The sequence below is a fragment of the Podarcis cretensis genome, assembly GCF_951804945.1.
Source record: "Podarcis cretensis genome assembly, chromosome: 4".
NCBI classification, from domain to species: Eukaryota; Metazoa; Chordata; class Lepidosauria; order Squamata; family Lacertidae; genus Podarcis; species Podarcis cretensis.
Genome location: NC_137173.1, coordinates 4417757 through 4440695, shown reverse-complemented (window position 1 = coordinate 4440695; position 22939 = coordinate 4417757). Strand labels below are relative to the sequence as shown.

The window sequence follows — 22939 nt, the reverse complement described above, 5'->3', positions numbered from 1 at the left end:
TTTTGACTTGCGCCATTTCAACCTTGTGCGATTGGAATTGTGCAAATTAAATGCATGCAAAGTTTTCCCGGCATGGCGAGAGCCTTTAAGCTCTCTGTCCTGCTCACTGGGCTGGGAGCCTGGGAACGGCCCCGCAAAATCTCTGGCGAGATCTCGCAAGAGCAGCCCAGAGCCCACGCAGTGCGCTGGTTCCAGAAGGGTAAGGATGCATGTGCAGGTTCAATGTGCTTATATGCACCATCCTTGGAATGTAACCTCTGTGTAAGATGGGATCATAATGTAGTTCACAGTCATTTCAGGTAGCCCCTCTCCGATGAAAATAGAGACCTCCTATTCTATTATTGTTACAGTGGTACCTCAGAATGCGAACAGGATCCGTTCCGGAGCCCCGTTCTCATCCTGAATGGAATGTAAGACACGACGGTGCGTCTGTGTGTGCGCAGGTCGCGTTTTGCCGCTTATGTGTGTGTGTGTGTGACGTCATTTTGAGCGTCTGCGCATGCACGAGCGGCGAAACCCAGAAGTAATGCGCTCTGTTACTTCCAGGCTGCCGTGGAGCGCAACCCAAAAGCGCTCAACCTGAAGCACATTCAACCCGAGGTATGGCTGTATTATTATTATTATTATTAGATGTGATTTATACCCCGTCCATCTGACTGGACTGCCCCAGCCATTCTGGGCAGCTTTCAACCTATATTAAAACATAATAAAACATTAAACATTTAAAAAAACCTTCCCTATGCAGGGCTGCCTTCAGATGTCTTCTAGAGGTCATAGAGTTACTTATCTCCTTGGCTCGGGGGTCATATAACTCCAACCGTCCCCCCAACATTTTGATGAAAATAAGGACGTCCTAAGGAAAAGCGGGAGATTCTGGGATCAAACCAGAAATTGGGACGGCTTCTGTAAATCCAGGACTGTCCCTGTTTTCCAGGAGGGTCTGGTCTTGCCCTCGGTTTGTCTTGGCAGTATTTAAGCACAGATGCCCAAATCTAGTGAGGGGATGGCATGTACATGTGGCATTTGTGGGGCTTTTAAGCCTCTTGCTGACACCATCCCGCAATCGTAGCCCCAGCTGGATAATGGTCCGTACTCCTGAGTATCTGCTTGAAAGCTACAGATAGGTAGCCGTGTTGGTCTGCCATAGTCAAAACAAAAAAAATTCCTTCCAGTAGCACCTTAAAGACCAACTAAGTTAGTTCTAAGTTAGTATCTGAAGAAGTGTGCATGCACACGAAAGCTCATACCAAGAACTAACTTAGTTGGTCTTTAAGGTGCTACTGGAAGGAATTTTTTTTGCTTGAAAGCTGAGAAGGGAAGGAGGACAGCGATCCATTGTGTCGCCTCCTGCTTTCAAACAATATTGCCAGAGATCAGTGTGAGGACGTTGTGAATACAGCAGCTCCCTGCCCCTCACTGTTGCTCTTGGAGCAGGAGCAAGTGTCTTTGTAACCGTCTAATGGAAACGAAATCAAAAAAGAATCCCATCCCATCAGGTTCTTGCCATCTCTGCCCTCTGACTTCAACCATGCAGTTCAGTTCCTTCGCCATAAATTCCACCCGTTTCATTAATAAACGATCAGCTTGTAGGTTAGTTACAAACCACAATGTGTGTCGATTAGCCAAGATTCCTGTCCTTGAGCCCTGAGCTCCACCTCTACCTCTCTTTCATTTTTTTTTTGAATAATATTTATTAAAGTTTCAAAAAAGTTACAAGAATAAAAGAAGAAAAAAAGAACAAAAAGAAGCAAAAAAATACAAAGTACAAAAAAGTAAAAACAATTAAAAACAAATCAACCTTTCCATATCTTGACTTTCATTTACTTGTTTCCCTGACCTTCTCGCACCTCCCTTTTTGGTATTCTAGTTCTATTAGTTGTTTCAGCAAATCCTTTCCATTTTTGCTTTTATCTTAATAATTTATCTTAATAGATTATAACTTTACATTCTCACCTGTTAACAATCCATCTTTAGATACTCCTTTATAACATTACTGCTAAAACCACATAACTTCATTCCAACATCCTTCTAACATTCCTTAATTTTACAATATTTTTGTAAATAGTCTTTAAATTTCTTCCAATCTTCTTCTACCGACTCTTCTCCCAGGTCTCGGATTCTGCCAGTCATTTCCGCCAGCTCCATGAACTCCATCACCTTCATCTGCCATTCTTCCCGCTCTACCTCTCTTTCAAATCAGAACCAGTGAAGGTGGTAAAGGTCCTGTATGAGTGTCTGGAGGCGGTTGGAGGATGGATGGCGGCTAACAGATTGAGGTTGAATCCTGACAAGACAAAAGTACTGTTTTTTGGGAGACAGGAGGCGGGCAGGTGTGGAGGACTCCCTGGTCCTGAATGGGGTAACTGTGCCCCTGAAGGACCAGGTGCGCAGCCTGGGAGTCATTTTGGACTCACAGCTGTCCATGGAGGCGCAGGTCAATTCTATGTCCAGGGCAGCTGTTTACCAGCTCCATCTGGTACACAGGATGAGACCCTCCCTGCCCGCAGACTGTCTTGCCAGAGTGGTGCATTCTCTAGTTATCTCCTGCTTCGACTATTGCAATGTGCTCTATGTGGAACTGCCTTTGAAGGTGACCCGGAAACTACAACTAACCCAGAATGCGGCAGCTACACTGGTGACATGGAGCGGCCACCAAGACCACATAACACCAGTCTTGAAAGACTTACACTGGCTCCCAGTATGTTACTGAGCACAATTCAAAGTGTTGGTGCTGACCTTGAAAGCCCTAAACGGCCTTGGTCCAGTATATCTGAAGGAGCGTCTCCACCCCCATCGTTCTGCCCGGACGCTGAGGTCCAGTGCTGAGGGCCTTCTGGTGGTTCCCTCACTGCGAGAAGCCTAGTTACAGGGAACCAGGCAGAGGGCCTTCTCAGTGGTGGCACCCGCCCTGTGGAACGCCCTTCCACCAGATGTCAAAGAGGAAAACAACTACCAGACTTTTAGAAGACATCTGAAGGCAGCCCTGTTTAGGGAAGCTTTTAATGTTTAATAGATTATTGTATTTTAATATTCTGTTGGAAGCTGCCCAGAGTGGCTGGGGAAACCCAGCCAGATGGGCGGGTTATAAATAATAAATTATTATTATTATTATTATTATTATTATTATTACTGAGTGGCTCCTTTGGGTAGAAGGAACCCTGGTCAATTCAGTTCTGTTCCGACCTGTTTCAAAGGGCTGTTTTTGAACCTTACAGGTTGACTGCTATTACGGAGGATATGTAGAAGCCTTGCCAGACTCCAACGTCATCCTGTCTACCTGCCATGGGCTTTGGTAATGTCCATTTCTGCAAGGCGTTGAAAATATTGTGGCTGATGGGGGGGGGAATTAGGATAAAGGAGGCATTAAGTACCAGTGGCGCTGTGGGTTAAAGCCTCAGCGCCTAGGACTTGCCGATCGAAAGGTCGGCGGTTCAAATCCCTGCGGCGGGGTGCGCTCCCGCTGCTCGGTCCCAGCGCCTGCCAACCTAGCAGTTCGAAAGCACCTCCGGGTGCAAGTAGATAAATAGGGACCGCTTACCGGCGGGAAGGTAAACGGCGTTTCCGTGTGCGGCTCTGGCTCGCCAGAGCAGCGATGTCACGCTGGCCACGTGACCCGGAAGTGTCTCCGGACAGCGCTGGCCCCTGGCCTCTTAAGTGAGATGGGCGCACAGCCCCAGAGTCTGTCAAGACTGGCCCGTACGGGCAGGGGTACCTTTACCTTTAAGTACCAGTACTTAGGGGGGAGATGCTTCCCACATTGCGGCTAATGGGCAGAGCATCTTTTGTCTCTCTAAGAATGTCCTTTGGAACTTCTTTTTGAGGTGGGAACCAAAACTTCCACATACAGTTTCCGCCTGCCAACAAGCCTGTATCTTTTTTCTGTCTCACGTCTCATTGTATTGAATGTTGTTGTGCTTTTATGTAGACCGACCAGACTTTTATTATGTATCCCACTGAAATATACTCAGAGTCGCAAAGTGATTTCATGCTCTTTATTCAGCTCATAGTGGTGAGGAGGAATGAATGGAAGTCCCCTCAAAGTATCTGCTTTATATATATTATTTACACAATGGGCTGCACATGATTGGCTAATTCTGGAATCCTACTGTAAGCCAATCAGGTTGTGGATTCACTTATATCTGGAGCATGATTGGGTGGTTTCTGCCAACCAATCATACTGCTGCATTGTTCTAGGATCCATCAGATTGCTGCATTCTGAATCCTATTGTTCTAGGACCAATCAGACTGCTGCAGTTTGGATCCTATTCAACTCAGTACATAATACCCACCTTTCCTCAGCAGAGCTCAAGGTCTCACAAAAGCTTCTCCCTTATCCATTGCATGAAAAAGTACAATAATAATAAAATAAGCTATTATTATTATTATTATTGGATTCCTTGTACAGTCATACCTTGGAAGTCAAACAGAATCTGTTCCGGAAGTCCGTTTCAACTTCCAAAACATTCAAGAACCAAATCGCAGCTTCTGATTGGCTGCAGGAAGCTCCTGCAGCCAATCAGAAGCCGCAGAAGCCCTGTCGGACATTCTGGTTCCAACATTCACAAACTGGAACAAGCCGGGTTTGCGGCATTTGGGAGCCAAAACATCTGAGTTCTAGGGCACTCGGAATCTAAGGTACGACTGTAGAGCTTGCCGAACCACTCCTAATTATCCTTTCATTTTGGTTTTCAGGGGACATATACAGATTGGACAACTGCAGTATGAGATACATCCTTTTGAGGGTTCCTCTACGCACCAGCACTTTCTCTACCGCATGGCCCCAGAACAGCAGGAGCCATGCAGAGGGATCCCTGACCCCCAGAAGCAGCTGCCAAGGCATGAGATAGAATTTACTCCAGCCACAGTGTCCTCCGAGGAGAAGGTAAGCTTTCGTCCACGAAACCTGAGGAGTCAGTGGAAACACTATTCCACCGGGGGGGGGGGTGTCCATGTTCTAAGACAGGGTTTCCCAAACTTGAGCATCCAGCAGTTTTGGACTACAAATCCCATCACTGGTCCTGATAGCTAGGGATGATGGGAGTTGTAGTCCAAAAACAGCTGGAGACCCAAGTTTGGGAAACAATGGTCTAAGCAGCCTCAGGTACATTTATGCCTCTCTAATTTTCTTTCAACGTGTAACACGCTGTGAATTTTAAATCCCAATTCCATAACTTCTCCCATGCTGTAAGTTGTATATTACACCCAAAGTCTCTCGCCCAGTGTATCATTACTCTTCCCCGTTGGGCTTGACTGGGCTTCACCCAACATTAGATCCATCAGATTTGCCAGCTGCATCTTCCGCTTCCAGCCCGATGGATTGCCTGAGGAAGTGGTACAATGTCTGCAGCTCTACATTGCTTTGATTTGCCCCCCACAAACCCTGAGCTGTGTGCATTTCATTTCAGACAGAGTTTCCCGGAGCTGATGCGCCATCCAGATACCTAGAGTATTTTGCTGTTTGCGACAATTCCATCGTAAGTGGCGATAACCTGTATTCTCCGCCTGTAAGAGTTATGCACAATTCAAAGTGCTGGTGTTGACCTTTAAAGCCCTAAACGGCCTCGGTCCAGTATATCTGAAGGAGCATCTCCACCCCCATTGTTCTACCCAGACACTGAGGTCCAGCTCCGAGGGCCCTCTGGCGGTTCCCTCCCTGCAAGAAGCAAGGTTGCAGAGAACCAGGCAGAGGGCCTTCTCGGTAGTGGCACCTGCCCTGTGGAACGCCCTCCCACCAGATGTCAAAGAGAACAACAACTACCAAACTTTTAGATGACATCTGAATGCAGCCCTGTTTAGGGAAGCTTTTAATGTTTGAGGCATTACTGTATTTTAATATTGTGTTGGAAGCCACCCAGACTGGCTGGGGAAACCCAGCCAAATGGGCGTGTTGTTATTGTTGTTGTTTAGTCGTGTCCGACTCTTCATGACCCCCTGGACCAGAGCACGCCAGGCACTCCTGTCTTCCACTGCCTCCCGCAGTTTGGTCAGACTCATGCTGGTAGCTTCGAGAACACTGTCCCACCATTTCGTCCTCTGTCGTCCCCTTCTCCTTGTGCCCTCCATCTTTCCCAACATCAGGGTCTTTTCCAGGGAGTCTTCTCTTCTCATGAGGTGGCCAAAGTCTTGGAGCCTCAGCTTCAGGATCTGTCCTTCCAGTGAGCACTCAGGGCTGATTTCCTTCAGAATGGAGAGGCTGGATCTTCTTGCAGTCCATGGGACTTTCAAGAGTCTCCTCCAGCACCAGAATTCAAAAGCATCAATTCTTCGGCGATCAGCCTTCTTTATGGTCCAGCTCTCACTTCCATACATCACTACTGGGAAAACCATGGCTTAAACTAGACGGACCTTTGTTGGCAAGGTGATGTCTCTGCTTTTTAAGACGCTGTCTAGGTTTGCCATTGCCTTTCTCCCAAGGAGCAGGCGTCTTTTAATTTCGTGACTGCTGTCACCATCTGCACTGAGCCCAAGAAAGTAAAATCTCTCACTGCCTCCATTTCTTCCCCTTCTATTTGCCAGGAGGTGATGGGCCCAGTGGCCATCTTTGTTTTTTTGATGTTGAGCTTCAGACCATATTTTGCGCTCTCCTCTTTCACCCTCATTAAAAGGTTCTTTAATTCCTCCTCACTTTCTGCCATCAAGGTTGTGTCATCTGCATATCTGAGGTTGTTGATATTTCTTCTGGCAGTCTTAATTCCGGCTTGGGATTCATCCAGCCCAGTCTTTTGCAATGGGCGTATATTATTATTATTATTATTATTATTATTATTATTATTATTATGCATGTCTGTCTGCCTGCTTAGCAGCTTCCTTGCAGTGCTTAAGTCCACTCAACATCATAGGCTTAAAAAAGAGGGATATTGACTTTCAGATTAGAGGACAAACAATTCTTCTCACTGATTGGCGGATTGAAAAAGTTAATATAAGAAGAAGAAGAAGAGTTTGGATTTGATATCCCGCCTTTCACTCCCTTTAAGGAGTCTCAGAGCGGCTAACATTCTCCTTTCCCTTCCTCCCCCACAACAAACACTCTGTGAGGTGAGTGGGGCTGAGAGACTTCAGAGAAGTGTGACTAGCCCAAAGTCACCCAGCAGCTGCATGTGGAGGAGCGGGGAAGCGAACCCGGTTCCCCAGATTACGAGACTACCGCTCTTAACCACCACACCACACTGGCTGAAGAGAGCCTAATTACTTACCCTGACAGTGGAATTTTATCGAAAGACAGCACCTGCCTGGAATGCCCTGTGGTGTGGCATGTTTTGGCAGTCTTCAAAAGCATTTCAAGATAAAATAGAATGACTGCTCCCCACATCAAATGGGGGGGACACCTTTTGCGTGGTCGTGCGCAGTCCCCAAGACCCCATATGGCTCCCGGCAGTACAGCCTGGATTTGCGCCCCACCCCACGCTGGACACTCTGCTAGTTACCCAATCCCAGCTGGGGAGGCGCTGCCAGGAGAGAGTTGGCCAGGTAAGGGGAGGGATCGCCCTGCCCACACAATAGTGGGTGGAACTTACCTGGGAGTTCCCGGTCAAGCTTCTCCCACCCTGCCCTCCCTCAGTTAAGCCTTCTTTCGCAGGTTAACCTCTTCTTCACAGGTATGCGGGCGCTGCTACGCTATGGTCGCTGTTGAAGGGCCAGGAAGGGATTTTCCTGCATTGGCAGGTTTCGCCTCCCCGTAGCAAAACGCCACAACTTTGGTGGTTTCAGGCCTTGGGCAGAATCCTTTAGTCCAGGGGTGGCCAACTCCCAAGAGACTGACAGTGATCTACCCCGTTTTGGGGGGTTCAAGTCAAGGTTGTTGACCTCCTTTTTTTTAGAGAGGGGAAAAGCCATGCAGGGCAAAAATGTTGAGCTTTTTTTTAGGGGAGCCAGTGATCTACCAGTGATCTACCACAGACATCCAGTGATCTACCTGTTGGATGAGCCTGCTTTAGTCTATCTCCCCTAAATGGGGGGTGGGGGCGTGAAGCGGTGATGCATGCCCCCCTGTGGCGTCGATCCCAGGGTTCCCCGTTAAATCGGTTGTTTTGAGGGGAGTCATTGGCCATAAGCCGAGAGGCTGTCATTGGTCTCCCCCATGTAGCAGCGAATTGGGGGATGGGCTCTCTGCTTGAACAGACTTTCTCCAGAGCCAGCCCAATCCCCACACATTCTGGATAGCCCTGATGTTCCCCAGATCTCCAGCCGGGGACTGGGAGGAATAAGCGCCCAATGCCTAAGCCAAGGTCTTCCTACATCTGAAGTTTTAATAAAGTTGTGGCCAAAATTTTAATCCCTTAACACGCTATCTTGAGTCATTATTCCACTTGGGTGTCGCCTGGGGTTGGAGGGGGGGTCAAATGCAATAAAGAAAGATGTCAGCCCTAGCTTATAAAGAACTTCTTTTATTTTAGTATCAGCAGAAAAAGAAAAACGTGACTCAGGTGATATTGATGGTGCTTCAGATTCTATCTGTCCTTCACAATGTAAGTATGTTTATTGGAAATTTCTGAATAATGTTCTTTGTTTTGCCTGGGAGAGGAAAAAGGTGAAAAGCATGATCTTAACTTCAAGAATGGAGGGCAAAGGGCACATTGCATGCAAAAGCACTGTGAGACGCTCTGGTCTTTGGGGAAGAGTTACCCTTTTGCAAAGAGGGAGAAGGGGGATTTATGTGTTAGCGGGAATGAAACTTTCTTGCCGCAATAGTCAAATGAAAAGGGTGATAAGCTGAACATATTGCAGGTATTAATACTGTGCAGTTTGAAGGAACTGGAAGCATAAGAACTGGCTCCTTTTGGAAGAAATCATTGTCCTGGCCCATAAAAACATTATCCAAACTTTCACTTGCAGAACTTGCAGAACTTTCTTCATAACAGAATTAAAACATCAAATATACACCCAAAACATCCCTACGATGTATTGTGCTGTCCAGCACAGGCTCAGCATGTTACAAAAGATAACTCCAGAAATCAAAATGTGTCTCTCTCCCTCATTCCAGTTTCTTGGAGAGCTATTATCACATACTTCTGTTCTCTGTCGCTTTCAGAGAAAAACTAACAGTCACAACCCTTTCAAGAAGGTGAATTTGCAGCTCAATGCCTTTTTCAGCTGATTTAAGCTTACAACACTCACCTGTTAGCTAGCAGCAAACAACAGTGAATTATCAGCTTGGCAAGAGCTCAGAGTCCACAGTAGTTTTCTACTGTGTTAACTACTGTGGGGCAAACCCAGTGTTAGCGATACACCATTTAAGCATTTTCCATTTTAAACCTTCATTAATAAGGAAGTAGTTCCCCATTTCTGTGTGAATTAAATCAAATAAAATGTCCCTGGTGTGACCTGATTAGGTTAGACTCCTGCCACACCTTTTGCATAATGGGTGAGAGTCTCTCCTAATGCATAGGGTAAGTAGTAAGCAGTTATTGCTGCCTTGCAGGGGGTTGGACTAGATGACCCTTGGGGTCCCTTGGTTGACCACAAACTTGACATGAGCCAACAGTGTGATGCGGCAGCTAAAAAAGCCAATGCAATTCTGGGCTGCATCAATAGGAGTATAGCATCTAGATCAAGGGAAGTAATAGTGCCACTGTATTCTGCTCTGGTCAGACCTCACCTGGAGTACTGTGTCCAGTTCTGGGCACCACAGTTCAAGAAGGACACTGACAAACTGGAATGTGTCCAGAGGAGGGCAACCAAAATGGTCCAAGGCCTGGAAACAATGCCTTATGAGGAACGGCTAAGGGAGCTGGGCATGTTTAGCCTGGAGAAGAGGAGGTTAAGGGGTGATATGATAGCCATGTTCAAATATATAAAAGGATGTCACATAGAGGAGGGAGAAAGGTTGTTTTCTGCTGCTCCAGAGAAGCGGACACGGAGCAATGGTTCCAAACTACAAGAAAGAAGATTCCACCTAAACGTTAGGAAGAACTTCCTGACAGTAAGAGCTGTTTGACAGTGGAATTTGCTGCCAAGGAGTGTGGTGGAGTCTCCTTCTTTGGAGGTCTTTAAGCAGAGGCTTGACAACCATATGTCAGGAGTGCTCTGATGGTGTTTCCTGCTTGGCAGGGGGTTGGACTCGATGGCCCTTGTGGTCTCTTCCAACTCTATGATTCTATGATTCCCTACAATTCTATGAGTCTAAGATTTAACAAGTTGCCTTGCGTGTCTCAAGCCTTGACTCGATACACCACTTTCCTGTAGCTTGGGGACTTTCTGTAGTCAAACTACAAGAAGACTGAGCTCTGCAGCGTAGCAGGTGGGAGAGACTCTGAACACATAAATTGATTACTTTGGTGTGAACTGCCAGGGCATCAGGCATAGAAATGTATTTAATAATAATAACAATAAATAAATACAGTCATACCTCATGTTATGTTTGCTTCAGGTTGAGCGTTTTCAGGTTGTGTCCCGCGGCAACCCAGAAGTACCGGAAAGGGTTACTTCTGGGTTTCACCGCTCACGCATGCGCAGATGTGCAAAATGACGTCACACGCATGCGCAGAAGCGGCGAATCGCGATCCACGTATGTGCAGGCATGGGTTGCATTCTGCTCATGTTGTGAACGGGCCTCTGAAACGGATCCCGTTCGCAACCAGAGGTACCACTGTAAATAAATATTATTAATAATGTGTTCAAAGCACTTAACACATGCTTTGTCTTACAACAACCCTGTAAGGTAGATCAGCATTATTATAACTATGTCTGCCTATAGAACCATAGAATTGTAGAGCTGGAAGGGGACCCTGGGGGTTGGGTCTTTTGCGCCACACGGGTCTTGAACCCCATGACCCTGAGATTAAGAGTCTCACGCTATCTTGTGCACATGTCTCTCTCTATATATATTATCAGTATGTTTTTATAAGCACACGATTTCCTATTTTCTGTTTTCAGATATATGACGACATAGGTCTTCACGTTGTTTTGACAGGAATAGAGGTGTGGACACGGCAAGATCTGGCAGGCAGCGATGCCGGTTTGCAAGCGTTTCATGACTACATCACCTCTGAGCTTCGGACCCAAGTCCATTTCGACCACGCCTCTTTATTCACGTGAGACTCTTCCCCATTTGCGTTGCTGGGAGTGTTTGGTCACCCTGCTTTGCCTGCCTGCTGCTGCTAATATCAATAATAATAATAATTTATTTGTACCCCGCCCATCTGGCAGGGTTTCCCCAGCCATTCTGGGCAGCTTCCAACAAGGATTAAAAATACATCAAAATGTCACACATTAAAAACTTCCCTAAACAGGGCTGCCTTCAGATATCTTTTAAAGATAAGATAGCTGCTTATTTCCTTCACATCTGGTGGGAGGGCGTTCCACAGGGCGGGAGCCACTACCGAGAAGGCCCTCTGCCTGGTTCCCTGTAGCTTTGCTTCTCGCAATGAGGGAACCACCAGAAGGCCCTTGGAGCTGGACCTCAGTGTCCGGGCAGAACGATGGGGGTGGAGACGCTCCTTCAGGGATACTAGACCGAGGCTGTTTAGGGCTTTAAAGGTCAGCGCCAACACTTTGAATTGTGCCCAGAAATGTACTGGGAGCCAATGTAGGTCTTTCAAGACTGGTGTTATGTGGTCTCGGCAGCCACTCCCAGTCACCAGTCTACCTGCCGTGTTCTGGATTAATTGCAGTTTCCTGCTCCCCATCAAAGGTAGCCCCACGTAGAGCGCATTACAGTAGCGAGAGATAACCAGAGCATGCACCACTCTGGCGAGACAGTCTGCGGGCAGACAGTGTCTCAGCCTGCATACCAGATGGAGGCTGCCCTGGACACAGAATTGACCTGCGCCTCCATGGACGGCTGTGAGTCCAAAATGACTCCCAGGCTCCTCACCTGGTCCTTCAGGGGCACAGTTACCCCATTCAGGACCAGGGAGTCCTCCACACCTGCCCGCCTCCTGTCCCCCAAGAAATATCAACATTTCCCCCATTTCTTTTAGAAATTCAATATCTGAATGTATAGTATATTATAGATTATGGGCACTATATTTAATAATACATTTTTAAACAACAACTATGCCCTGTGTGAAGTACTCATTGGCCTCTTCTGAACCTTCCTACAAAGCATAGAAAATTGTTGAGTTGGAAGGGTCCCAAGAGTCCAGCCCCAGCCGTTTGACTTCACAGGATGGTCCCATTGGGCTTCACTGTCATGAGAGGGAGACACACTTTTCTCTAGCCATCTCCATGCACAACATCCATCATCTCTCCCCCAACCTGCCTTTTCTGACTGGATCCCTGAATGTCCCACTTTCCCTTCGCTGGAAAAATGGTGGAGGGGAGGAATATGTTGGTTTCTATTTCCCTCACTGAGCAGCAACTGCATGTCACAAGACAATGTTGACATTCCACAGTTCAAGTTACTGTTGGGTTCCCACGGGAATGGGAGACTGGATGTGACGTACACTGATTTCCTGTTTTTCAGTGTTCTCTCGGTTTCTTTGTGTCGAGAGGGAAGTTGCTTCTCTGCTCTCACAGAGGCAAGATGTATGTTTGTATGCTCTCAGCATAGCTTGTAAATAAACTTCAGCATGTAGCACATTACCTGCTTATCCTTTCGTCTGCGGGACTATGCTCTGCTTGGGCTCAAGATAAGACGAGCCTGTACCAGCTCCAGATGGGCCGGAGCTGGTCAAATCTAACAGAATAGGACTCCCCTGTTTTCGCTGGGGAAAGTGTTGGAGGGGATGCAGTCTGTGTTAGAATTCCTTCTCTGTGATTGCAGTCATGGATTGTTGTCTTTCACATGACGGTGTATGTTTTGACTCCACGGAGTGGGAAGTGACGGAGACAGGATATTTGTGTTCCTGTGTTCCGTGAATTGGGACTATTGTCCTTTCTCTCTTTGCTGTCTGATGCTAGAGAGAGAGGGAGACATGTTGCAGTGCTCCGTGTGTGTTTATATGTAAATAAAGTAGATTAGCCAAAATGCTGAGTTGCTGAGGTCTGCCACGCATGACGCACAAACTCTGCGGATCCCGAAGTGTGCCGGTGTCGGCTGGCATCCGTCGCTGTGATGTTCGGGCAGAAGAAAGCTTTTGAGGCTCCCAAACGATCAGCCAGGAGGGGAGGGAACATGCCAGTCGGGCACGTGTCTCTGCCAGGGTCCTACTCGAGTGTAGGATGAACTCCTGACAGTCTGCGTGTTTGGCTAGCAGTGCCGCTAAGTGCAATGCTCCCTGCTGGCTAGGTGCATAATGACAGCCTACTGGGAATGCCCAGAGGTAAAGGAATTCTGGAATAAAATCCTAAAGGTTATTAATGAACTGTTTAAAGTGAAGCTTTCAATAGACTTTGATTTCATGACAATGGGTATTCTTGGAAACACGGCTATAGAGAAAGGGGACCAGTTTATTTTCAAAGCTATATTAGTGGGAAAGGCAACGATAGCTTTAGGTTGGAAAGAGAGAGAAAAATGGACAGTAGAGGCATGGAATAGTTATTGGTTTGAACTTATTCAATCTGACATTGTCTCAGTCGTGTCACAAGAAACAACGTGGGAGGTCAAGCCCATCACGATAAGGAACAGATAGAACCTCTATCTTCAATGGATAGAAACTACTGGAACAAAAGACATTCGGTGGAAACTAAAGACACTATGCCCGTGGCTGAGGATAATTGTTTGAACCCTTCCAATGCATATGGGTGGTGGTCGTGTGGAAGGGAGGGAAAGGAAAAAATTGTATGGGAAATTCAAAAATTGGAAGGAGATAATATACTGTATGTAAAAATCCCAAACTCAAATAAAACTGTTCAAAAATCAAATTTAAAAAATGAGAGCCTGCTGGATCTGGCCAATGGCCCCTCTCTTCCAGCATCCTCTTCTTGCAGGGGCCAACCAGATGCCTCAATGGGAAACCCGCAAGCAGGATTCGAACACAAGAGCCCCCTCTCCCCTTCTGCGGTTCCCAGCAACCAGCATTCAGAAGCACTCCTGACCCCGACGGTAAAGGCAGAGAGTAGCCATCAAGGCTGGTAGCCATCGAAAGAACTCTTCTCCACGCATCTCCTCACTCCTCTTTTCAAGCCATCCAAGTTGGTGGCCATCGTTGCCTCCTGTAGCAGGGAGTGCCACAGTCTAACAATGCCCGGTTGACTTCATGGTTGGGATTTGGCTGCGTTTGGGGCACTAATGCCATGCTATAAGTGTCACGGCAGAAGCACAGCATCAGATGATGCTGGTCCAAGTGGTTTTGGTGCTGATTGCACCCATCCTTGCGCCTATAATTTAAGGACCCAGTTATGCCCTGAATTTCGACATCTTCTCTTTTCTAGGGCTGTGGGTCAACATAATTCCTTTGGGAACTCGTGGGAAGAACGTTTTTGTCTTCAGGATTATGTCTCAGTTTCTTCTGTCAGAGTAAGTGGTGTGGCACATTATTTGATGTGACCTTGCCAGTTCCATGTTTTTATACACTAGCGTTAAGCTATGATGCACATCTATTTGTACCCCACTTTCCAGCCAAAAAGACTCCCTCCAGAGCAGTTTACGTGAAATCCAAACAAGACAGGCTTACATATTCTAATAAACAAAGAATGAAATTAATAAAAACACAATACACAAGGCGGAGGGGACAAGGAGGGAAGGGGGAAATTAAATTCAAAATTCCAGCACCAGTTTCTAGACAGTTGTTCCTCTATTGACCAGCTGTTAACATAGGCTGCTTGCGGCTTCTCTGTACAGTGGTACTTCAGGTTAAGAACTTAATTCATTCCTGAGGTCCGTACTTAACCTGAAACTGTTCTTAACCTGAAGCACCATTTTCGCTAATGGGGCCTCCCGCTGCCGACGCACCGCCACCGTGAGATTTCTGTTCTCATCCTGAAGCAAAGTTCTTAACCCGAGGTACTATTTCTGGGTTAGCAGAGTCTGTAACCTGAAGCGTCTGTAACCTGAAGCGTCTGTAACCCGAGGTACCACTGTATACTACTTTTAAAATTAATAGGTTTTCAGTGATGCTCCATAGTAGTCTGAAATAATAATAATAATAATAATAATAATAATAATAATAATAATAATGACAAGACCAACAGCACAAAATACCAACTGAACAGAATGAAACCGTATGACCATTGGATACTGAAAAATCAGACCTTTGTTTTACGACTCAACATTTTATCTATTTCCTCCAATTTCTGTGTACAAGTCACAACATGGTGATAAACGTCTTTGATTTTCCCTGTGATAACATTTATATCGACAATGTAAGAAAAGCCCTGCTGGATCCACAAGCCAATGGCCCATCTAGTCCAGCATTCTGTTCTAACGAGGGTCAGCCTATGGAGTTAACCCTGCATAAACCTGGAGCTGCTGTTTTGCCGCTTTATTGTGCAACCCAAAATGGGTTGTTGTTTTTTTTGCAAAAAGCGTTGGATAATCTCCTCCCCCTGCGGAACCACAATTCGCATGCAGTCCTTTGCACTCCTGCATTCTCAAAAAGGTTTATTTTATTTTATTTTATTTTTTATTGATACAGCAAGAAAAGAAAACACAGATACAGAATTACACACAGGGATAACAATAAACACAAAATTTTCTTAAAAAGGTAAAGGTAAAGGTACCCCTGCCCGTACAGGCCAGTCTTGACAGACTCTGGGGTTGTGCGCCCATCTCACTTAAGAGGCCAGGGGCCAGCGCTGTCCGGAGACACTTTCGGGTCACGTGGCCAGCGTGACATCGCTGCTCTGGCGAGCCAGAGCCGCACACGGAAACGCCGTTTACCTTCCCGCTGGTAAGCGGTCCCTATTTATCTACTTGCACCCGGAGGTGCTTTCGAACTGCTAGGTTGGCAGGCGCTGGGACCGAGCAGCGGGAGCGCACCCCGCCGCAGGGATTCGAACCGCCGACCTTTCGATCGGCAAGCCCTAGGCGCTGAGGCTTTAACCCACAGCGCCAACAAACAATAAAACATAAGTTGGTCTTAACACTATAGACTTGACCTCCCATCTATTCCTTATTTCAATTTCATATTACTTATTGCCAATACACACTTTTATCATCATTTAACTTTTTCTTACTATATCTTGGCTCTTATGTCTAACTTGCAAATGTTACTGAAGTTCCTCAAATGCTGCGCATTCTCAGAAAGGTTTCAATCGCCTTTGGGCTCAATTCCCTGTCCTTCTTTTTCCTTCCCTGCATACAGACATCCTCGTCTTTAACAAATGACGGCGTATCAGCCGCCCATCAGCTGGGCCATGCCGTCTTTGGCTTTGTTCATGATGACCGTCCAGAGCTTAAAGGCAGAAGGTGTGACTGCACCTGCACCTCGGAGGGTGGCCGATGCATCATGCATTCAGCTGTTGCGTAAGTAGGGGGTCAGTCCTCTTTCGACCGCTGTAGTTTTGACCCTGGAAATACAGCATCTTTGTTGGTTATATTCTCCAGTCAGAGGTGAAAAGCTGCCGGCAGACAAACACCAGCACCAGCAGAGACGAGCGCCACACCCTATAGCCGAATTAGACTGGACGTAACTGTCCAGGGGTCCTTTAACTTGACCAGTCAACCCCCCCCCCCTCAGACATATTTATTTTTGGGGAGAAGCACGACCCAATGATTTCAGTTGAACTGATTGGTAACTGGGACTGACCAATATGATCATATCACACCAGTCTGTTTCCAAAGCTGGTCTTAACCTTGAATGTTTTGGGTCCACATTCCCTGAAGGATTGTCCCATATATACCTGCTTGAGTCTCAAGATCACCTCCAGAGCCTCTTCTCCACCAGATGATAATAATAATAATAATAATAATAATAATAATAATAAAATTTATTTATACCATGCCCTCCCCAGCCAAGACAAGACTGGGCTCAGGGCGGCTAACACCAGGTGTTAAAACAATTGATTAAAGTACAACTTAAGAACAAGAGTGTTCCACCAGGCCGGAGCCAGTGTTGAAAAGACCCTGGCCCTGGTTGAGGCTAATTTGACTTCCTTAGGGCCTGGGACCTCTAGGGTGTTGCTATTTATGGACCTTAAGGTCCTCCGTGGGGCATACCAGGAGAGGCGACCCCATAGGTACGAGGGTCCTAGCCGTGATGAGGTGGGGCAGATGCCACAGGGAGACATCCTTCTTGGTGGTGGCCCCCAGGTTGTGGAATTCCCTCCCCAACGAGGTATTTTCAGGAGCAGGCAAGTGTCCTTTTCATTTCCCCAGGCTTAAGTTATTTATATGCCCTTTGCACCATTCTTTTCCCTTGCCTATTTTATTCTCAGGCTCTTTTAATCATTTTGGATTTTATGGCCGCGTTCCATTTTACATGCTGCAATTTTAACTTTCATTTGTCAAGCACCCAGGAAGCCTTTTTGTTTGTTAACGAGCAGCGTGGAAATAAAAAGTAAAATAAAAGGACTGCTGTTCTGCTAACAGTTTGTTGTCTTTTATTGCAGAGGGTGTCACCGATTTAGTAACTGCAGCAAAAATGCATATTACGAATTCCTAGCAAACCGGGGAAAATTTTGTTTGCTGAATCTGCCTAGGGACTCATTTGAAAGCTACTCTAAGGATACATTTAACATAAAGATGTGCGGAAACGGAGTGGTGGAAGGCGAGGAAGAATGTGACTGTGGTAGGCCTGAGGTTAGAGCTTATGTGTGCAGGGGGTGTTATTAAATATATATGTTTTCTGCCTTGACGGGCATGGAGTTTCCTTGCTTTTTTATCTGCCCTAAGGTTCTTGCATCCTGTTTTGTTAGCAAATTAACAACTCCTTTCGTTAAAACATGAACTTAACTTTGCTTCCCAGGCACATTATCTCCAGTTTAATTCTCATTTTAAAATCCCAAATCCTGGAATACATTCCAGGGGGAGCATATAGATTGAATGTGTCTTCTCTGGTTGAGAATCCCCTGGTGACTTGATGGCAGATTAGAACTTAGAATACATTTTGGCTACTGTTGATTTGAATCATTTTTGGAATATTAATGCTTCGTTTTATATTTTTGGCAAGGAGGAGTTGTTCATTTACAATCAAGCAGTATAATAAATTTTGTAAAATGATCTCCACATCCACAAATCAGAATGAATGCCCACTAAACAGCAAACGTAGTAGAATCTCCCTACAAACTTTGTCCAAACCAACTGAGATGAATGCTCACAAGTATCTCCTGTTTTTCTGTTTCACAAACCAATGCACAGAATGATAAAGGTTTTTTAAAAATTTATAGAGAGAGTGGTACCTTGGTTCTCAAACTTAATCTGTTCCGGAAGTCCATTCCAAAACCAAAGCGTTCCAAAACCAAGGCACTCTTTCCTATAGAAAGTAATGCAAAACGGATTAATCTGTTCCAGACTTTTAAAAACTACCCCTAAAATGGCAATTTAACATGAATTTTACTACCTAACAAGACCATTGATCCTCAAAAACAAAAACGCAAAATAAATAGCAAAAACAAAAACAAAAGCACAAAATACAGTGGTACCTTGGTTCTCGAACTTAATCCGTTCCGGGAGTCCGTTTGACTTCCGAAATGTTCGAAAACCAAGTCGCGGCTTCCGGTTGGTGCAGGCGTCCCGGAAGCAATAGCCGACAGCCGTATCGGATGCTCGGCTTCCGAAAAACATTCGAAAACCGGAACACTTACTTCTGGGTTTTTGGCGTTTGGGAACCAAGGCATTTGAGTACCAAGGCGTTTGAGAACCAAGGTACCACTGTATTTTAAAACTGGCAGAAATGAAAGCATGGGTGAGACGGGAGACTCTGTAATTTTCTTTTTTCTTTCTTGGAAAAGGACCTAAAAGAACTGCAGGACGTTGCTTCGCTATCGGAAAGCAGAGTACAAGAACTGAAGAGGCTGGAGGTAAGTTGTGGCTAAAACCAACTGCCCTTTGTTGCTGTCATTCAAGAGCACTGCTCTGGCCCCATGGAGCCTGCACAGATTCTGCAAAGCCTAATGTAGATCTTCCTGTTGTTGTATGGTGAGTGGCCCCCTGGGAGTGAGGGTTGAGGGTAGCTGGAAGTTGAGTTGACACCACTAAAACGATCTAAAATGTATAAGAACATTTCAAGTAACTGCTGGAGATGTGGGGAAGCAGAAGGCTGAATGCCACATACCGTATTTTTCGCTCCATAAGACGCATCTAGTTTTTAGAGGAGGAAAACAAGAAGAAAAAAATTCTGAACGAAATAGTGGATGTATGATTTTTGTGGTTCATGCTGCGGCCACAGACATGTGATCTGGTGGTGAATTTGGGCTGACCCAATGCAAAAATCCTGAGGATCCATGTGGATCCGTGCTTTGTAACCACGTTTTTGCGCCATTGTGGCCCCACGCAACAGTGGGTGCGTGGTTTTTTTGCTGCAGGCTGTAGCCATGGACATGCTATGTGATCTGATGGTGAATTTGGGGTGACCCAATGCAAAAATCCTGAGGATCCATGGGCTTTTACCTCCCCCCTCCCAGGCAGCCTCTGCTAGCATCCCTTATCTCTCTTCCGATCCCACCAATCCCCTGTTTCCTTTCAACACTCCCTTCCCTCTTGTTTGCCTTAGTGTCTTTTCCTTAGATGGAGCAGTTTTTTGCTCCTCCTGTTCTTCTAATTTCTCTCCTTATTGCTTTAGTCTTCCTGTTTCTCCCCTTTGCAAGTTTGCTGTCTTTACCTCCCGCCTCCCAGGCAGCCTCCTTTATCTCTAGCCTCCCTTATCTCTCTCCCCAATCACTCTGTTTCAACACCCACTTCCCTCTTTCAAAAAAAAAAGCATGATCTGCTTTTTGCCTCTGGGCAATTCAGCTCCAGGGACCACGCATTCACTCCATAAGACGCACAGACATTTCCCCTTACTTTTTAGGAAGGAAAAAGTGTGTCTTATGGAGTGAAAAATACGGTATGTGGTGGACCTGTAAGAAAATAAAGGAATTTTGGGATGTAATTTATAATGAGCTCAAAAGAATGATTAAGGTCGGCGCCAGCGCTTAATGGCGATCCGAGCCTCGAGCTCCGAGGCAGGACTGCTTCGTTAGTTCGGGTCTTACCCGCTACGGCAAGCGGGGGACCCCTAAAATCACAGGCGCGGAGCCTGTGAACAAAGGAGATTCGGTGGGCACCTTTTGCGCCCCCCGGCACTGTGAGGGAGCCTTTTTAAAGGCTTCTGAGCGGCATCGGGGTAAGCGCGGTGCTGAGAGTCGTCACCCAGCTAGCGGAGTGAAGCCGCGTCGCCATGAGCGGAGAGCGCCGATTCCTTCCTGCAATTGGAATTTGATTACAACACCCGTGAGTAAGATTGAAAAAGTAACGGGACATTAGAAAAAAAAAATTCGGCTGAAAACGGGAAAGGCAAAAATTAAGGAAGTCTGCCTCCCCGGAACTGCAGAAGAGATAAAGCAACGAAAATCAAGCTGCACTTAAAGGGAATCTTTCTAATTTTTTTAAGCTGTCAAACTGACATCGGACTTAAAACCTCCCCCCAGATTGGCAGGAGAAGGGGGAAGGGATTGGAACGTTGTTAACCTGCTGGAAAATTAATGGAAAATTAAGACCTTCCATTGCCAAACCCCCTGGGGTCGGGCTGCCCAAACAAGACACCGGGACGTGAACTGTCAAACTTTGAGAAGTGGGGACTTGTTTGTAACAAAGTTACCGGACCTTAGACGTACTTTGTTGCATTTTGGCCACATAGAAAATAGAGACATTACAATTTGGATATTGGAAAATTTCTGGCTACTGTTATACTTCCTTGCCTCTTTGTTTTCTTCTATCTTTGCCATTTGGATACAATTGAATGCTCCCTCTAGAGGGTTCTATGTGAAATTGTTGCACTTGAAAAAGTAACAGTGGGATTTTCCACCTGGGAATCAACTCTGTGAAAACGACCTTGAGGATATGAGTGCCCCTACAGAAGAGATAGTAACAAGGCAGAAAGCAAAACAATCTCACAAGAAAAGGGCCTCTATATCAGGAACTGCAGCTGTGCAGGAAAAAACACCAGCTTCTATGGATCCTATGACTCAGGCACTACTTAAAATAAATCAATCCCTGGAAGCATTGACAAAACTATCGACAGAGAATTCTAAAAAATTAACAGAGTTGACAACAAGGTTGGATGTGAATACAGCTAGTGTTACATCGAACACAGATTCTATAAATAGATTAATTCAGGAAAGTTCAGAAACACGAAAGATTGCAGAAAGTGCAAAAACAACGGCAGAAGAGACAAGGGAAAAATTTGGGCCTATTATTAAAAAAGTGAATGAGCATGATGCAGCCCTCTCCTTACTGGAACTTCAACGTAAAGAGAAGAATTTAAAATTTAGATTGGTGCCTGAAGGGGAAGGGGACAACCTTGTGAAATTTCTCACAGAGAACATTATAACTTTTTGGCAGGAGGAATGGGAGGAAGATGAGGAACTTGAGATAATATCAGCCTTTCGACTGGGTAGAAGGCAGGATAAAAAACCAAGGGACTGTCTAATTACACTGAGATCAAAAGAAGAAAGAGACAGAATATTGAATTTGCATTATCAAAAGGCATTGGTGATCCAAAATTGTCAGATACAGATTTTTAAGGACATTCCTAAATACATTTTAGAGGTGAGAACATATTACAAAAGTTTAGTAGACCTGCTGAAGAAAAACACTATACCATTCAGATGGGAGTTTCCACAAGGACTGTCCTTTAACTTCAAAGGAAGGAAGATTAAAATAAAAACAATTCAGGACAAAGAACAATTTTTGGAGAAGTACCTAGAGGATCTGCAGAAAGGAACCGTGGAGGAGAGGGAACCACCTGATATAGCAAATTTGTCATTTGGACTTCCACTACCACCATCGGAGGAAGAGCAGAAGCTTGGAGCAGTTGGAGGAACAGCTACCTAAATACAAAATGTCTCTGCAACTCCTTAGCTGGAACTGTAACGGTTTGAACCTTCCTCGGAAAAGAAGACAGGTTTTTCACATTTTGAAGAAAGAACAATTAGACATAATATGTTTGCAAGAAACCCATATTGCCAGGATACATAGGAAATTACTGATAAATAAGAGACTCGGTCAAGAATTTATCTCATCAGATAAAGTAAAGAAAAGAGGTGTGGTGATCTATGCAAAGGAAAAGTTGGCTCCAAAATTGATATTTAAAGATGAACAAGGAAGATACCTGGCAATTGAAATACAAATTCAAGGAGAAAAGATATTAATTGTGGGAGTTTATGCCCCAAATGAAGGGAAGGCTGAATTCTTTAGGAAGTTGCATGAGACATTAGTTGACTTTTTAGATTATAAAATCCTAATGATGGGAGACATGAATGGAGTTGTCTCAACAAACATGGATAAAGCACAGAGACAAGTGATCTCGAAAGAAGGGAGACTACCAAAGATCTTTTTTGAAATGACTGAAACAATGGACTTGATTGACATCTGGAGAATAAAGAATCCTTTAGAGAGAGAGGGAACTTTCTTCTCAGAAGCAAAAATGACATGGACAAGAATAGACCAAATTTGGATTTCTAGCAGTCTGGCGTCAAGAACAAAAAAAGTAGAAATATGCCCAAAAACGTGCTCCGACCATAATGCGGTTAAGATGGAGATGAAACTAACAACAACTGGTTCCTTTAGATGGAGAATGAATGACACCCTATTCAAGGATGAAGAGATCCATAAGAAGGCCCTTAAAACACTAAAAGATTACTTTGAGATCAACAGGAAAACAGATGTGGAAAAAAGAATAATTTGGGACGCAAGCAAAGCCGTGATGCGAGGTTTCCTAATTCAACAAAATTCTATTAAGAGGAAGCAACAAAATGAAAAGAAGGAAAAATTTTTAGAAAAAATAAAAGAAGGAGAGAAGAAGTTGAGGTCCAAACCAAAGTCCCATGAGATTTTGAGAGAAATAAAGTTTCATCAGATGCAATACATGGAGCTCATGAACCAACAAATAGAATGGAAGATAAAGCAAATGAGACAAAGAACTTTTGAATCAGCGGATAAATGTGGGAAACTTCTGTCATGGCAATTGAAAAAAAGGCA

At 45.3% G+C, this 22939-nt stretch overlaps 1 protein-coding gene across 1 annotated transcript in view; it reads left to right on the top strand.

The window, feature by feature from the left end:
* The window catches only part of LOC307215101 (disintegrin and metalloproteinase domain-containing protein 21-like), a 49851-nt gene that overhangs the window by 4909 nt on the left and 22003 nt on the right, over window positions 1-22939 (top strand). Inside the window, exons 5-13 of the mRNA XM_079974280.1 lie at window positions 3216-3292; window positions 4693-4882; window positions 5406-5474; window positions 8394-8465; window positions 10873-11030; window positions 14254-14338; window positions 16125-16285; window positions 17371-17560; window positions 18712-18780. Coding sequence (XP_079830406.1) covers window positions 3216-3292; window positions 4693-4882; window positions 5406-5474; window positions 8394-8465; window positions 10873-11030; window positions 14254-14338; window positions 16125-16285; window positions 17371-17560; window positions 18712-18780 — 1071 coding nt within the window. The remainder of the gene's footprint in view (window positions 1-3215; window positions 3293-4692; window positions 4883-5405; window positions 5475-8393; window positions 8466-10872; window positions 11031-14253; window positions 14339-16124; window positions 16286-17370; window positions 17561-18711; window positions 18781-22939) is intronic.